The sequence below is a fragment of the Melopsittacus undulatus genome, chromosome 3 (assembly GCF_012275295.1).
Source record: "Melopsittacus undulatus isolate bMelUnd1 chromosome 3, bMelUnd1.mat.Z, whole genome shotgun sequence".
Classification (NCBI taxonomy): domain Eukaryota; kingdom Metazoa; phylum Chordata; class Aves; order Psittaciformes; family Psittaculidae; genus Melopsittacus; species Melopsittacus undulatus.
This window is the reverse complement of record NC_047529.1, coordinates 64,867,290-64,885,302: the sequence shown is the minus strand read 5'-3', so window position 1 is coordinate 64,885,302 and position 18,013 is coordinate 64,867,290. Positions and strand designations below refer to the sequence as shown.

General features: G+C 37.5%; 1 protein-coding gene across 1 annotated transcript in view; it reads left to right on the top strand.

Moving 5' to 3' along the window:
* The window catches only part of MAN1A1 (mannosidase alpha class 1A member 1), a 143,557-nt gene that overhangs the window by 103,900 nt on the left and 21,644 nt on the right, over positions 1-18,013 (top strand). Inside the window, exons 6-8 of the mRNA XM_034060992.1 lie at positions 11,129-11,252; positions 13,541-13,634; positions 17,126-17,241. Coding sequence (XP_033916883.1) covers positions 11,129-11,252; positions 13,541-13,634; positions 17,126-17,241 — 334 coding nt within the window. The remainder of the gene's footprint in view (positions 1-11,128; positions 11,253-13,540; positions 13,635-17,125; positions 17,242-18,013) is intronic.

The window sequence follows — 18,013 nt, the reverse complement described above, 5'->3', positions numbered from 1 at the left end:
GGGACATTCTGGGTTCTAGCACCAATTGTCCACACTGTTTCTATTTTACTTGGTCATCTACCTGCAAACTGTTATTAGTAAAGGAATTCTGGTGTGGAATGGAAACTCACTGAACTCAGATGAATCAGGGTGGAGGGAGGATTTGTAGCAGAAAAAAACCCAAACCCTTAAAGTTCAGTGTTGGAAAAGTACTGAGCAAAATAGAGCAAGAATGCTGTTTGCCATGGCTGTAGTGGCTTAAGGCAGCAAGCACTCATTTAGTGTGAAATGTAAAGTTCTGAAAAAAGCTTTAAACTTAAAGCAAGTTTGCCTTTTAGTATGCTTAGCCTGGAGAAGAGAAGGCTGCATAGAGACCTCATAGCAGCCTTCCAGTATCTGAAGGGTGGCTACAAGGATGCTGGGGAGGGACTCTTCATTAGGGACTGTAGTGATAGGACAAGGGGTAATGGGTTAAAACTTAAACCAGGGGAAGTTTAGATTGGATATAAGGAAGAAATTCTTTACTGTGAGGGTGGTGAGGCACTGGAATGGGTTGCCCTGGGAAGCTGTGAATGCTCCATCCCTGATGGTGTTCAAGGCCAGGCTGGACAGAGCCTTGGGTGCCATGGTTTAGTGTGAGGTGTCCCTGTCCATCGCAGTGGGGCTGGAACTAGATGATTTTAAGGTTGCTTCCAACCCTAAGTAGTCTATGATTCTATTAAAAGGCATGGCAGAAAGTAAGAGAACATATATAAATAGTGTTTCTCATGGACTGTTCCAAGATTCATAATTATTTTTCTTGCCAGTGAATCTGCGAATGAGACTTTTTCCGTTGGCTTCTCAGAATCAGGAGGTTTTGGAGTTTTTCTTGCTTTGGGGTTGTTTGGTTTTGTTGGGGTTTTTTGGAGGTGAAGGCACATGTTTTTTGGGTGGGTTTGGTTTGGGGATTTTTTTGCACTGCCACCAACACTGAATTGTACCAGCTGCTTAATAGGGATTTGTTGTTTTTTTTTCTAATACCATCTTCTTTTACACTGTCTAATTTATTATCACATGGATGGCAGAACTGTAGACTTCCATTCATGACTTTTCATTTCCTGTTATTTTCACTTTTCTTCAGGGACCTGATTAAGAGTAGTCTGTGCTGGTACTTATTATCTCTAGCCTTGCTCTGTTGTGTTGTATTCCCGGTTGCTTTTTTAGCCCTTGGAACTGATTAATTAAACCTTTAGTGCTAAAGTAATAGGAAACATGAATTGTTTAGTTTATTCATTAGTGTGTTGTGGGAGACATGTAGGTCTGTGGTGTGCTCAAGATAACTTTCACCAAAAATTATTATGATAACAAGTACAGTGTTAGATAGTGACACTGAAAATTACCTTTAAACACTTGACATGTCTCATAGTGACATTTCAAATCATGTATTGCTTGGCTACTAATTGTCTCTCCCTTTCTTGCACTCCTCCATGTGTGAGCGTACGTGTGAGCTTACTGCTCTGTTGGTTTGCCGCAGGGTGCCCGTTCCATAAGCTTTGATGCCCCTTTAGAACACCAGTAACGTGAGAAGTGTCACAGGGCAGACAGCCATAAGGAAAGGATTGTACAAACCCTGCCAGTGAAGTCCTAAAGAAATTCAGCCTTTTTCCACAGAGAAATGCTACAGGAATTTGACATAAACAGAGCAGTCCCAACAGTCCGAATAGACTGGTAAGAAAATATAGTCTGATTATTTTAAGCACCAGTAGGTAGACACAGTATCTCTAGATCCAGATGTTCAAAATCCATGTATCAGATCAAGAAAGAAGTATACGGGACTGTCTGGTGGCTTTTGGAGCCCATGGAGGAGGTGGTTTATTTTTATTCTCTGCAATTTTCAGACTTCAGTGCATACAGTAAAGCATGATCTTCCCACTGGCAATTTCACTGGCCTTTGCTTATTCTCTGCTGCTCTCCAGAGGCAGATGATATTGTCTCCTTTTCATCTTGGTTCTCTCAGGCATTTTGGTCTCCACCTGCATCTTGGCTCCTCCTGCTCCCTCTGCTGCTGTTTCCGTTCACTTCAGTGTCCACTCACTTCCCCCCAGGAGCCATCATTATTCTGACCTAATCATGAGCAAGTACCTTTCACCGCAGATGGGCTGGTCTTGCTGACAGCAATTTTAATGGTGGTACTGAGCAGTGTCTTTTTTTTTTTTTTTTAAATGGGTGAAAAGTTCTTAGTGGGGTTTCATGGACTATGACTTGGACATGGAGCAGACAGAACTGCTCTTGCCTCCCCTAGGTGTTTATACACACACTTCTCCAACAGCTCCTCCACCACAACTTGATCCTTCTGGGAGGTGGGGACCTGTCCTGGGAAATGCCACAGCACCAGATGATACTGGAAACTTCATAGCTCGTGCACCTTCTGCTCACTACTTGCATTTACAGTAACAGTGCTCTGTAGTCTCTGTTGCTGTTCTGTCCAGTTTCAAGAGAAATTGCTTGTTGGATGGTCACCTTGAGGAACATCAGCCCGCTTGATAGCATTCTATGATTGTTGAGCATTTTAACCTTAGACCTGCAAGTACGATAAGGTAATAGTGACCATTCTGGAACAGCTTTAAAGTTCACTGTGTAGGTTTCCTTACAAAGGTGGAACGCAAAAATGTTGGGAAGAAGATAACTTTTTTTTCTTGAAAGATTTAACCACACACAGCGCAACTGATGTGCCTTGGGTACCGTAGGGTCTCTAAAACAACTGTTAATCTTCAAAACCTCAACACTATTCTGACTGGTCCTGTCTTCCTAAAATTGACAAGGGAAGCAAAAAAACTGTTTCCTCTTCAGCCCTTTTATAGAAGGGCTTCTCTGTAATGTTTGGATTGGAAAGTGTGCCACATACATTGCCTTTGAAAGACTTGATGAACCTCATGGAGAAAAGCAGTGATCTTGTTTTAAGATCTGTTTCATATTAGCATCTGTTTGGAGCTGTGCCAGTAGTTTTCTTACGAGATGAACTGTCAGCCACAGTAATCTGACTTTTCCTGCTCTCATTTCCAGACAGATGATGATGTGCATTTGCCTCCAATACAAATGAATGCATCTCCTGTACTGATAGAACTGAAGTGGTCAGGAGATCAGCATATATTAATGCTGACACTGCGTATGACTAGGTAAATAGACAAAATTAATGTTCTCAAACAAACAGCTCTTGAGGCTATGCCTCTTCATTATCCCACTTCTTACAGGGAAAAAAACAAAAACATTGAAGTTTTCTCTAACATTACAGCATACAATTTATTTTTTTTTTTGTTCCCCACTATACTGTAAAATTTAGTAATCACTTTTGTGGTTTTTCATACTGCAGTTGCTGATGGTACTTATTCATTGTCTGCCTCCTGCTAAGTCAGCATCCCTAGAAATCACCTCACCAGGTAATAGCTGGTATCACAGCTATTCAGAGAGGGCAGCTCAGCTGAGTAGGAAGCTGCCAGCTGGGCAATGATCAGGCAAGGGCAATAGTTACATGTTCATTGTCACAGCTGAAAAACTAACCAGCTGTTAGGATTTGCCGAAACAATTCTCCTAACAAAGAGGAGTAAAACAGATGTCAAAATCTACCACATAGGCTAGTTAGCTTTTAAGTTTCTTTTTCTGCTGTCTCCAGCTGTCGAGACACCGCGAGAGAGATGCTTAACCAGATTATAATCATTTTCCTTTCTCAGAAAAAGGGATACTCTGGAAAAGTCAGAGCTCCAGCAGTCGTCTGTCTGCCTCGGCTGGTGCTGTCTGTAAGGAGACAGGAACCACATAGGCCCATAAAAAGTTAATTGCCATTTATTGGAAATTGGACAGGAAGGTGTTTCACACTTGCTACTTGGGCTAGAAATACCGAGCTACTGTGCTAGCCCTCTTATGTGTTTCCCATGACTTTGCCCACAAGGTGCTGCCCTGGCAGCTCCCACCACTAGATTTGCATGGAAAAGTTGAGTACCAGTGGTGTACTCAAATGTGGGATTTCTGTGTTCCTATCTTTCTTTTGTCAAACACAGGTATGGATGGTTTGTCTGGTACAGAAAAACAAAACCATGTTGAATATCTTTGAAGTGTTAACAAATACATCATAAATTTCGGCACTTGTGAAGGCAGGCCCCTGCACTGAGGTCCCGTCTTACGGGCAAGGGGTGAAGCAAATTAAAAAAAACTATTGTTTCATCATGTAATTTATCAAATACTGCAGATGAAACCATAACAAGCATTGCTCGTGTGTTCCATGGCTGGTTTTTGTTTGTTTGTTTTAAAAAGTATGAATCTCTAATAAAACTATTTAATTCTTCATCACAGCTTCTTTATACTTAAACATAGTTAATTAGCATTGTTAGCTGCAATACTAAAAGGAAAAAGACACAGAACAGGAGTTTGAAGGGAAGCTCTTCTGAATTGTATCAACAGCAGATCACCCTTTAACTTCCCTGGTTTGGACTATGGTATTGGATTTAGCTTCTGTTTTAGCAAGTTGTTAGCAAGGGATGTGTGTCTAATGACCAGTATTGGTTTCTGGGAAGAGAAGAAGCTGCTTTTCATCTTTTCATTCTTTTTGTGACACATTGACAAATGATTCTATTCAGGGTAAAATAAAAAAATTATTCTTATGGAAGTGTTTTCAGATGTGGCAACCCTAAATAATGCATGAAATATTGGATATTCTATGAAAATAACCTCTGAGTATCATCCTTTTGGCTGCCATAGAGACTCCCTTAGCTGGGGAATCACAGTATGCAACTACAGTATCCATGGACTGGTTTTCCTATTTGCTTAATTTTATGTTGGAATGTGTGTCACAAAGTATATTTAGAGCATATTAATTTTTTGGATTTGAGTTCATTCATTTGCCTAGGAAATGCTGAAAGCAATTAAATTTTATTTAGCATTTTGACATATTTTATGCCATCTATGGCTCTTTAACAACTCAATATTTTAAACTTATTTTGTTTAAAGTGATAAGTAGATATTGAGTATGTAAATGAAAACCTGACCATTTACCGACCTCTCTTCCTTTGTTCTAAGGAGACTCAGTTGCCTTAATTAAATAAAAATATTATAATGGAATACTGGTAGTGTCAGAAAAGAAATAGACTGAAGGCTTTTACAATGTTCAGGTATTTATTACAAATGCACTGACTGGCCATTAGGTAGTTACACTGTTTTTTTTTTTGTAAGAGGAAGACATTTGTTTAGAAAAACAAAAAGTGATCCATAGAAATAATAACCAATTCTGCCAAAATGGAATGTGCCCTTGGGGATTTTTTCTCACTAGATGGAAATATGGCAGAGAAAAAAAACTAATAATTTGACATGTCTTACATCTATGAGAGAAATTTTTTATATAACGCATTCTGTTAACTTATTTGTTTTACCAATTCACAATATGTGACACCGTCTGTATGGCTTTGTGTCCTGGGCTCAGCTGGGTTTAAACTATGATACTTTGCTTGGCTAGGTATTGTAGATTCATGGACTTCGAGGTACCATTTTCATGTCACAGTACTGCAGGAAGGTTTTGGGTATTTATTTTTGTAGTTTATTCTGTCAAAATATATCTTGCAATATTTTGTAGAAATGTCATGCAGATGTGGCCAGGACAGTCAAAGACCATTGGAAATAAATTGTGAGCTAGGAAAAGACTGATTTTAGAATTGATGAATTAAAAATATAGCATTACAAATTGTTTATCTCCAGTACTACTTTTTGTTATAAATATCTTCTTGTGCTGGTTATGAGGGGAGTGTTGAAGAGATTCATTTCTGTGAATATCCTTGCTGGAGTAGCACTGCACTTGCATTTCCCCAGCATTTTCACCCACCATCATAGTAACTTTTTGAAAAAAAAAAAAAATCAGCATTATTAAAGTCCAAAGGGGATATGGGGAGTTATTTTAATATTCAATTTTTTAAAAAATTCACAACAGCAGCTCTTGAACACATTGCTGCTGCTGAATCTCTTTTTTATAGCCTAAATCTGCAGGAGGATGCTGTCTATTAGATTTTGCATTAAATATTTAAATTCTGAAGTCTTGCTTTGCCTCCAGCTTGTGGAGTTGTCCTGGCAACCTTCAGGAAAGGTTGGGGGATAACAGACAAACTGTCTGCAGAGGCTGAAATAGTTCTGCTCACTGATGGCAAGAATTTTGATTTGATAAGTGTTTTGACCCTTTAAAGTATCCGTGCAGTTTCCCATAGGATTCACTGTTCCTTTCAGATGAAAATTGGCTGCTTTTTTATATATACTGGGGACACTATGTACTATTTTCTTTAAATCTCATGAAAGCTGTGACTCTGAATTTCAGTAATTAAAAAAAAACACAAATAAACAAACAAACCCCCCCAACCTTTAAATACTTATATTTCCTCTGTGGTGCCCTCTCCTGGGACTTTCTGTACATTTTAGAGCAAGTACTGATCTCATACTTTCTGTTCGTATGTACAGAAGGAGCAACAGCGGTCTACTGGAAAAATACTGAATTGAGTTACCAACAGCTGAGGTCAATCAGGCTCATATTTCCTGAGAATGAATGACAGTGTAATTGCAAACACTCTATTTCAGACTGTGTCACTCAGCGTTCAGTAACAAAGCTTATAAAACAAATGGGAAATATCATAAAATAGTGATGGGCCTGCTTTAATATGCTTTTCTGATCCAGATCCTTACTTCAAATTTCACTTAATTACATGATACTACTTATAACACTAGTTATAATAATATAGAAATAGATTCTAAAATTAATGGGATTTAAGAAGTATAAAGTATATGATTTTAGATACAGTGATTTGAGATACATTAAAATAGTGCCCTGTAAATTCAAATTAATTTAGTACTGGTCTGGAACATCAAACAAGTTTATGTGGTGCGGCTTCTCCTTCCTTCCTGCAGGCTATAGAAGGAGTTCTGGTTCTGACTCTGATGTCACTACATGACTGACACTTTGTACAGGTTGTAGTGAGTATCAACATGGTAAAATTGAAAATTTACTGCAATTAAATTGCAAAAAGAAAACAAGAAAAAGGAATGCAGCTAATAGAAAGGATGTGTGTCATATTTAGGCCTGTTTTGCTGTCCTCTGCAAAGTGATGGTATGTAACTATCTCTTTCTGAAGAGCGCATTTGTCAGCTTACAAGGCCTTTGGGGCATTAAACCATTTTAGAAGAATAACTGAGTGAAAATAAGCTGCAAAAAGTTTTCCGTGCTTTGCAGATTTTACTTTGTTTGGGACAAGTGAAGAGCACGTTTGGTGCAGCTCAGAGAACCATAAGCCTTCTTTTGAAAATCCCCAAAATGCCCTGATTGTTCTTTGTTCAGACTGCTGCTGTAGTTTCTTCACCTGAGTAGCGGGTGCCCTTGGAAGAAAAAATGTAGGAACTTGCAGTGTTATAAATAGTTTGCTAAAACTTGGGAGTAGAAATAAAACCTTTCACCAGAGCCCCGGGCTTGCATCTCAAGGCTTGAGGAACACAGCCCATAACTTTGTAAGTGAACAGTAAATAGTGTCCCACATTGGCTTTGTGGCTGAAGAATAAAGAGGTACCCAGCACTGACATTTTTAACTTTGAAGAATTTTTTTTTCACCCTGATAATAATATTGGTGAAGAGATTGAGAACATGTCTGAAATGGGAGCATTAGATGTATCATCTCATTCATGGGTAGAAATCAGAATTTTACTATGCCTGGTTAAGATTTACTGAGCTATTACATTTATTTATTGCATGTTATTTTCTGAGGCATCTCATGTCGTTTATGCATGTACTCATTTCTGTTCCTTGTCACAGAAGCCTTTTTCCATTTCGCCATATCCCTTCATCTGTTCATGTTCTCTCTTGCTTCAGGTCTGTTCTATTTAAAAGTATGCAGTATTTAGGAGAATTTTTTTTGGGGTGGGATGGAAAAGGAGCACCCTTTTCAGTTTCCATTTTTTTTAGACAAGACAAAAGCTAGTCTACTTTCCCTGGTCAAAAAGGATCAGAAAATGTGAAATCTCTCTCATTCTGTATGCTGAGAACTTTGTCGAGTATCTCCCAGACTCTAGTAATGTCTCTTCAAGAGCTGGCTGACTGCATAGCTGTACATACTGGATTATCGTGTTTAAGGACAGAGTTAAATGGAACCAGAAGGAATACTGTGGCTGCTCAGGTTAGCATAAGGGAATATGGAAAACTTATTTAATTTTTCTCAAAGATGAAATATGTGAGAGATTATCTGACATCCACAGCTGAAGGTTGCATGAAAACTAGTTAAGGTACTGAATCACAATTCGTGTGTTCTACCACTTGTTGAAATGAACTTGTCAGTTTTGACTTAGATCACCCATCTGGGACTAAACCAACAGATACCCTCATTGCTTTGCAGATATTCCAGAAATATGTTGATGACATTTTTTTTCTTAACTAGCTGTCCCAACTGAAAACAATAAAAGCTACATTAAATAATACATAGATGCCACATAGATGTTTCTTTCTACTTTTCTAGCATAAAGAGTAAAGAATTCAAGTTTATATTTTTCAAACCATCTTCAGCAAGAAGAAGCTTCCACTCATGGTCAAACACTGCTGCTTGCAGAAAACCTCTCAATAGCCATGCTTGGAAATTTTTCTAGTTAACAATAAAGTACATCAAAATGTTCTGACAGGTTGTCTTGAGATCAGCAGACATTGTGGTGGAGTGCAAGTAGGGACTTCATTATGTTTTCTGCCAAGTTTAGTTGATGCCTTGATGCAGAAATAGCTCAATTTTTCCACTTTGAGATTTACTGAGAAATAATAAGAGGAAAAGTGGGCTTGTGCCAGCTGCACCATTACATGGTAACTTTTCAAAACCTTGAAGTATTTCCTTTTTGGTCTTTTTTCCTGGTGAACTTTATTTAGCAGTAGTGTCTTTTATCATCTACGGTAACGTGGGTGATCTGGAAACAAGCTATAATATTTTCATCTAGTAGTCAGCAGTTTGGCAGAACTTGGACAAGTGTGCCCCAGAAGTTGTGCCTGTTCTTGGGTGATAACCAGTCTGTAGGTATGAGCTCTTCAGTCTGTAGATAAGAGCTTTCCAGACATGTTGTCTGCAATATTCACCTTGATCTATTTTCTGTAATATCTGATGCTTTTATGTCACCCTTTGGAAAATTCTGACCCACAGTACATAGAAGTATGGAGAGCTTGTAAGCCAGGTGCATTTTTCTCGTCACTTTTGTTTTCATCAAACGTAAAAAGTACTCTCTTTGTAAGATTGTTCTTAAAATGAGATACTCGGATCCCATAAAACTTGTATTCTGTTTCTGTCATGCAAATACCATAACAAAGCTGGATTGTGTGCACCTTTGCAGTACACTAATTTAATTGATTTTGTCTGCAGCTATGAAGATTAGAAACATTTTTATCCTTTGGAGTTTTGGGTAACCATTTGCATCAGCAGGCATCCTTTTGTCCCAGTATCTTGCGCCTTTATGGTCAGCCAGGGGACCCACATCTGATCTCTCGCCTTTTGTTCTGCCAAGTTCTCCCTTCACTCAGCACTCAGATAAATAAGTAACTTCAGTGCTTTGTGACGGGGGAAAATTTACAGCATATCTGTGAGGAGTGTTTGATAGATACTATAGAACTTCAAAAAAGGGACAATATATCATATTATATATTAATATAGTATTAATATATATATCAAATGGGACAATATGTCATATTATCAGTAGATAATATTCTGGCTTTAGTTTTGGTGGCACTTTAGTGAATTCTAACAGTGCCATCAGCTCAAGGCCAGGCAGCCAAAAGTGTGGCACAGTTTAGAGTCTTGACATTTAAGTAAAATACAAACATGCTCTTTATTTGTAGCCTTTACCCAGCTTTTAAAACGTAATGACTTGCTTGTATTTTGTGTGTGTGTTGCAGAGATCTCAAAATATTGTGTTAATATAGTTAGTGGGGAAATTAATTTAATGGAGTCTTTCATTATATTAGTCAAACTTCAGTTACAAACACTTGAACTTTTGAAGAAGAAAGCTGAGTACAACTGAGGACTTCCATCATGATGAACTAAAGACAGGATTTCTTGGGGTTTTGCTTCATTTTGTTTTTTCATAATACAAGTCACATTTTAATCCAGGAAGAATACCCAATTTTCATGGTTGTGCAAGTGCTAATTGATGACTTAGTGGCTGCTTATGTATGAGAATAAAATTAGATTTTTATGTATATGTATATGTGTGTGTATTTAGTGCTGTTTACAACTTGAAAATAAAGAAGACATTCCAATACCTAATAACTGTATTTCTATCTAACGTTCATGCTAATAATATGCTGGTCTAATATGTCATCATTGACCCAGATGCTCCAGAAATTTGGTTACCTTTTCTCTAATTTCAGGAGGCTTTCTGAATATTGCTGCTGGAAATTTCAAGGGAAAAAGTTTCATTTTTTGTAATGAAACTTTAGCAGACTTTTCATGCTGAATCTTAAGCAGCATTAGCTTCTAGTGGGGATATAGCAATAAACATGCTATTCTCTACTCTCAGCACAAAACCTGGATTAATTTTGCTGTGAAGTGTATTTAGGTCTTAATTAAAACTCAAGTTACGCAACCTGCTAAGAGTACCTTGACAGACATCGCCTACATATCCTACTGTATTAAATTCTCAGGTATGAAGAAGAATATACTGCATGTAGTACTTGTAACTCAAAGCTTGTGCTGTATGTATGCAGTATTTCAAGTTAATAAATAATTGCACTGTAGAAAGAAGAGTTAGAGTTCAGGGGTGTTGTGCTAAACACAGGGAAAATAGGTAATATGTGAGAATGTTTTCTTATACTCTGTGGTTTTTGTAATGTCTTTAAACGTTTGTGAAACACTGGTACAATGATGTGTGTAATTGAGCTATTCATGGCCTAAAAGACTGGCTTGTTGAAGCAATTTTACAAGCCTTAGCAGAACTGGAACAAAGTTATTCAAGGTCCTGTGGTGAAGTCATGGAAGGCTACTAAAGCATGGTTTCTTACACAGATATTAAGTACATTTTACATCAATTAACTTATCTCAGTAGCAGTATAACTCCTACCCATTATATTTTATTAGCATTGTCTTATAGATGCTCATGCTTATTTTCTGTATCTCTCTTTCCCCCATCTTAGTGGAATTGGTCGAAATTGGCCATGGGCCTCTGGCGGCAGCAGCATTTTGGCAGAATTTGGGACTTTGCATCTGGAGTTCGTACACTTGAGCCACCTGTCTGGAAACCCTGTCTTTGCAGAAAAGGTTAGACAGTTCAGTCAAAATCATGTTGTAAAAGATAAATCACATGTTGGGAGATTAATATCTCTGGGAAGAGACCTGGATTTTCCTCAGCTGTAAGCATCTGTCACATTTTCCCTAATCACCTTGGTGTGTTTTTGTTTCAAAAATCAATTCCAAAATCGTTGTGATGCATATTCTTGCATATAGCATTTACCTGGGCCCATGAAACACGCAGTTTCTGTTTATGTTCTAAATTAGTATCACATGAAACAATCAGACTGTAAAGCCCGAATGCCATGAGAACAAAAACTGGCATTATATTTGGGATAAGTGATGCCTATAGAAAGCAAAGCACTACAGCTACCTTGTGGGATTTCAGCAAGTTTAGTTTTCAAGTGATGTATAATATTACTACTGTCAGCGTGGTCAGAAAACCCTTCTGTTGCACTGACCTTTGAACTTTCTTTGGGGGAAGGGAAAAAATCCCAAGAAAACAACATTTGACAAAGCTTTTGCCATGCTTACCTATTCTTCCAAAATTTGAGAATGCTGTCTTCTAGATACTTCGTTTACAAGAGCCATGGAAAGCAGCTCCTCTTTCCCTCAATTCCCACCTAAGCAATTCTGCTTTGCTTTTTCGTGTGTAAACACTGAGTCCTATTCTTTATAATACGCTTTACCATTTTTATCTTCTTTTTTTTTTTCTCCCTAATTAAAACTTCCACTTGTTTTGGTTTTGTGTTCTTACTGCAACTGCCCCATGTTAGCTAAAAGTGGTATTACCTATTTAATAATCTAATCAATAAAGAGACTCCAGATGTTTAGCCATAGGTTTAAAAGCAATGGTCAAACCTAAAATGAATGCTAGTTGTACCAAATTTAAGGGACTGAATGACTTTGCTACAGTATCCCTGTCAGCACTGAAATCAATTTTGACAATCAAGCTCTTAGGAATGTTAATGTATTTAGGGTGAATTTGAAGACAGAGTTTCTCTTAAATAAATCTGAGCTGGGCTGGGAGGAGGGATGGGTAGGCTGCAGCTCCAAGGAACAGCAAGAAACAAACTTGCTAGATAACTTAATTATCTTTTGGCATTTATGGTAATTTAATGTATAACATTTGTTCTACTAAGAGACAATTAAAGTGTGATGAAAGTGTGTATCTCAAAAATGCTAGCCTATGGTTCTCTTCCAAAGTGGCATTGAGCTATAGCTGCAAGACACTGGAAATCTATTTATGTAAGCTGCTTTTAAAACCCTTTAGAGATTGTGATTCTACAGCCCTCTGAGGCAAGCCTTTCCAGGGCTGGTTTGCTTGATAAAGAAGAAGAAACACTGGAATAAGCTTTGCATTGAAGGATTCACAGAAGAATTCATTAAATGAAGTCTATGTCTTGTTGCAGTCTGCTTTTGGGCAATACTGTTAGCAGCATAGTGTCAAAATGCAGAAGGCAGTTTGTGTACTGCAATTGGAAATCCTAAAAAAGCTAATTTATCTTCTCTTTCAGCAGCTCGTTACTTGACCTGTAGGCATTCAGGGTGTTATAATGAAGCTGTCAGTACCTTTTTGTTACAGACTCTGGTCTGTGGTGCTCAGGATCTTCATTCTCCCAAGTTGCTACATTCACTTTTTCTGTAAATGTTATAATTCAGCATAAATTATTTCATGTGCTCTTCAATGGATTATGCTGCTGGATGTCTCCAGCTGCAGAGCATCTGCACTGTAATTGTTTCCCTGGGCCTCTCATTTGTTGTGAGCTCCTTAGCAGTGTCAGTGGAGTGTTCAGTGCTGCATGGGTTCCTGCTGGGCAAGCTGGTTGTGTGAAGCTCAGTTGCAGCAGTGCTCTCCTTTCCAGGCAAAACTGCTTTACAACTCACTTCTGCATCTGAACTAGGTGACAGGCTTAGCATTTAATACCATTTCTGATTTGTGCATGTGAAGAATACAGTGCTGAAGTAGCTTAGTTAAGGCAGCTAGCCTCCATGAATTTCAGTATCCTGTGGAGAGGTGAGATAGATACAGTGTATGACAAGCCCTGAACTTCAGAGATTGCTTCTGTTGCATGGTTTCATTGCTGATATTTGATTAAGAACCTCCAGAGGTTTTGAGAAGCTTCTTTCCATGATGCTATCAGCTTAGAGGATCTTTTCCAATAGCAATATATTTGAACAGAGGTATTCAAGTATATGAGTTAAATAAAATATTTTTTTTTTATTTTTGAGCATATTTGTACTTTTGTGGCTACACTGTTTTATTTGGGGTGTGGGGAAAATGGATCAGTGCTCAGTGGTTTGTACCTTTCCAATAGGTAATGAATATCCGAAAAGTTCTAAATCGACTGGATAAGCCAGAGGGCCTTTACCCCAACTATCTGAATCCCAGCAGTGGCCAATGGGGCCAACGTAAGTAGATCTCTTCTTTGTCACCTGTCTGTCAGTATGGTGTTTGTGGTCGTTAACTTCTTTCTTTAATCACTGTTATGTGGTTTTTATATATATGTATTTATAAAGAACTTTTTTAAAGTATAAAAACACACATTATATCTGAGGTTCTGTACAATGTAAAAAAAAAAGAAAACTACAAAAATAACCATCCTACTTGCTATATTTTAATGTGCTTTTATTGATACTTTATTGTATGGCTTCTGCAAGTGGGGAAGTGTCTGAATATGTATTGTTTTGGAAAGGAACTTGTAGGCGACAAAAGCCTTTTATTAAAAAATCTAAAGTGTTCTCCAAAGTAGCTATTTAAGGAAAAATGATCAGCTGGTCTGAATCAACTTCCATATTTTTAGAGTGGTATGGTTCCACTGAAGATAAAAATAGAAAAATAAAACAAGTCTTTCCAGTTAATACTAGCTGTGATTTCTGTTGAAGCCTAATGCCAACAACTGGGAAAGCAAATGAAACAAAACTGTGTCATGGCATTTGTCCCCTTGGAACTATTACTGGAGACACCAAAATTAGAAGTGAAAGACTATAATAAAATGCTTGAAGTATTTGAAGTCCTTAGCCACTTCCTGATGACCAACCCTTTTCTTATACATTGCCTTCTCTGGTCTTCGTAACGCATTCAAAGCCTACGTAGTGTGCAGGGTCATGATTCTAGAGACCCTACTCCTTTTTCCATTTTCCCTACCAAGGCTTGGTCTGCCACCATCCAGTTCATGTGATTCAATGTTCTTATATTTTTTCATTTCTACATTATTGAAAGAAACAAGCAAGATGCATTACCTTGGTCTGAAAAGACACAAGTAGATGAGATGGTCCTGTAGATCATCATTGTTGGTGCTGGTTAGACAATACAAGAGAGGGAGAGGACTGGAGAAGTTTTGGAATATAATGGTTTGTTTAGGATGTAGCTACGGTGGACATAAGTCTGATTCTGGAGTCCTTATGGAACTAGCCACAGTCTGGATAGATAAGGTAACTTTCGCAAATGCAAAGAATTAGTGTTTTATTGGAAAAATAACATTTTTGAGTGCTTTGTGTCACACTCTGAATTAAAAAGATGTGCAAAGAGTTTGTGCTGCTCACGTGTATTATCCCATCAAGGTAAAGGCCATTTCCTTTTATGAATTAGAAGTATGCGCATCATTTTAAAAAGCCTTCTAGTTTGCTGCGCCATGAGGTATGGTTCAGATCACCATGCCATAAGGGCTGTGGCAGCAAAAGCAAATTTGACCTTGTTGCATCTCTTCCAATTCAGTTGCCTCTGTCTGAGGACACTGTTTTATCATTTTTTTTCCCATAGTAGAAGACCAGAATGTAAAACTAAGGATGTTTTATTTGATATTGTTTTTTAGGCTGTTTCCAGTTGATTACAATATGGGAAAAAAACCCAAACAACCTAGAATCTTCACTGGTACAAGAGAGAAGTATTTTCTCAGACATGAAGTAGGGAGGGAGAACTAGTTTCTGAACATTTCTTTTCTAGCAGTGCTGTAACTGTGAAGGACACTGCTGGATCACTGCCATTGTTCCTGTAAATTCATTTAGCCCTTGTTATTTTGACAGTAAACTGACAGTGATTTGCTGCAGCATGTATCAATTGGATTTGTCTACTGCAATAATGTATATAATAACAGGGCTTATTATTGATGAAACTGTGCTTGTGCTATTTAGTTTGCAAATGTCAGAGGTTTCTATGGTAATTTATTTAGGAAACTGTAAAGGTCATTTAAATGCTGCTGTTCAAAGATCATCCTTCGATCATAGAAAATGTTCTCATTTTTTTAAAGAAGCCTCTTTCCCTTTTGGATCATAAACATTTAAATAAATGTTGTATTCTTTCCAGGAATTTAATATATCTCATTCAAAATGGGGCAGAGTGTTTGAACCCACAATGTGTTTGTTAGGCAAAGGGACAGGAAACATTTGGAAAACGAAATTATTCTTGTATGTCACAGGCTACTGGAGAAAAAAAAGTTAAAAAAGTTTGAGTGGAGTAAGAGTCTCTCATACATTTGAAAGGAGGCATTCCAAGGAGAAAAGTACTAAGTTTAAAAATAAATTCTTTGGGTTCTGTTGAATTCCTCCAACAGAGCCAGAACTTTGAAGCTAAGGTCAGAGTTAGGTGTTGGGAAGTGCTAGCTCTGTGCCACTTCTGCATCTCGCTTTATGATCCTGAATTACCTCATGCGTGTCTTGCTTTTGTCATACCCAGAATTTTGCGGTATGGATCCACAGACTTGTTGCATAATATATGTAACCACATCACCATCCTGGATGTCTTGGGCAGAATTAGTAGACCCCTTCCTCAGTGTAAAATTGATGGTAATAAATGAGTAGTACTGGTAAAGCACTTACTTAGAAATCCTTTCACTGAATACTCAATAAATGCCAAATCCCTTAATGTTACCAGGCAGCACTAACTTAAAAAAAGAAAACCACTAGCTGGTGTTCTTAGTTTAATGGAGCTTAAAGAAACACTTTACAAGCGTATAGATATATATATATACATGTGTATATATATTTGTGGAATTTCATGTGTTTAGGGGATCTATGCTGAAACTGTGATAGCCCCTTAAATTTTTGCCAAGAATCTTTTAGGCTCCTACACAGCAAGTGAATGCAACCTTGTGCAAGCAACTAAGATCATCACTAACTTGCACATCACTGGTGCAACTCACACTAAATGGTCCAACTTATGTGATGTTAGGGTTAGCAGGGTTGTGTCCTAAACGTGTGCGGTTGAATAATCACCACATGCATATTACCAGATTATTTCACATAGTAAGTGAAGGGCAGAATAAAGTAGTGTGATAGCAGTAATCTTCTGTAGAGATTGCAAAGCCTTCTTTATTTCTTCCAAAATCACTGCTGAGTTCTGAGAGCAGACAGAGGTTCAAAAATGTAGTATTATTTTTAAATATATGGGTTGGCATTTTTAAATACCATTAAGTAACCTGAAGTTCAACTCTGCAGTAATGAGCTAAAACATTTCATCATTTTTTATGAAGTGACTTAAATGGAGCATTAGTGAATGAAAGAGCAAATACAAACAATGCTTGTATGTTAAGATGGGAAAGCCTTTGTCAAATTAGAGAGCTCTTTCTACTTTTTTTCCTGGTTTTAGAACTTGGATTAATACATTTTTGTATGGGATAGAGTATGTGAATTTAATGTTAAACATGTAAATTCATGTTTCTTTGCCATGAACTCCTGTGGCACATTGTGGACATTGAATAACTCTGGTGTTTTAACTTGACAAAGAAGTTACCATTTAAAGAAATAATTCTCTGTATATACCAGCTAAGTTTTTCCTGAGGTTCCAGACTTACATTTATTAAAGGTTGTTGCAGGAAGAGATCATTAAATGCACTGTTTCAAACTGTATTTTATTGCCCAGACTGAAGATGAAATTGCTGTTCAATCTCTTTCTTCCTTTTTAGATCACGTCTCCATTGGAGGGCTTGGGGATAGCTTTTATGAATATTTGCTCAAGGCATGGCTGATGACGGACAAGACAGATGAAGAAGGCAAGAAAATGTATTATGATGCCGTTCAGGTATATAAGATAGTTAAATCTTACTTTCCATAATAATCTAATCTGTAATAATCCTAAAGAGAAAGGCTCAAGGAGCAGTGTGAGAGATTTATGTCTTTGCCACCACAGTTGTGTTTTTCTAAAGAATTAGTTTTGCTTTTAAGAAGACTTCATCAAATATAAATGCACGAGGAATACAGATACTGTGGGAAAGGGTGAAGTCTTGAAGTATAACTATTTCTTTCCAACTGCAATACAGTCAGTCTTCTCTGATACTGGAGGAGAAAAGTATAAAATACGCAACAAAAATGCGTCTACAGGCAGCTCTCAGAAATTCAATTCTTTTTTCTCCATCATCCCTAAATATATTCCTTCTGTCCTTTTTCCTTATATCCAGGAGGGAGCTCCTCTGTTGTGTTTTGACCTTATATTTCAGCTGTCAGAATATTTTGATTGTGGGCAACACAAGGATCACTATATTATGATAGATAATGATAAATAAAAATAGGTTTTGTTGCATAATGCCTTTTTGTTACAAGAGGCATATATTTGCCAGCTTCTGTGAAAACAAACAGTTATTCAATTTTGACATAAGAGAAAGTTTTCAAAAATCAGAATTGTTCATACTTACATTTCTATGTCACATTTTATTTATGATCCTTCTGGTCTGCAATTTGCTTTGTTATTGACAGTATTCCCTTCATATGCTGTTTTGGGAAAAATAATGGGTTTGTGACGGCAGATTGAGATATGAGAAGTATTAAGCTTAAATTCATATTTACAGGCTTTCCTT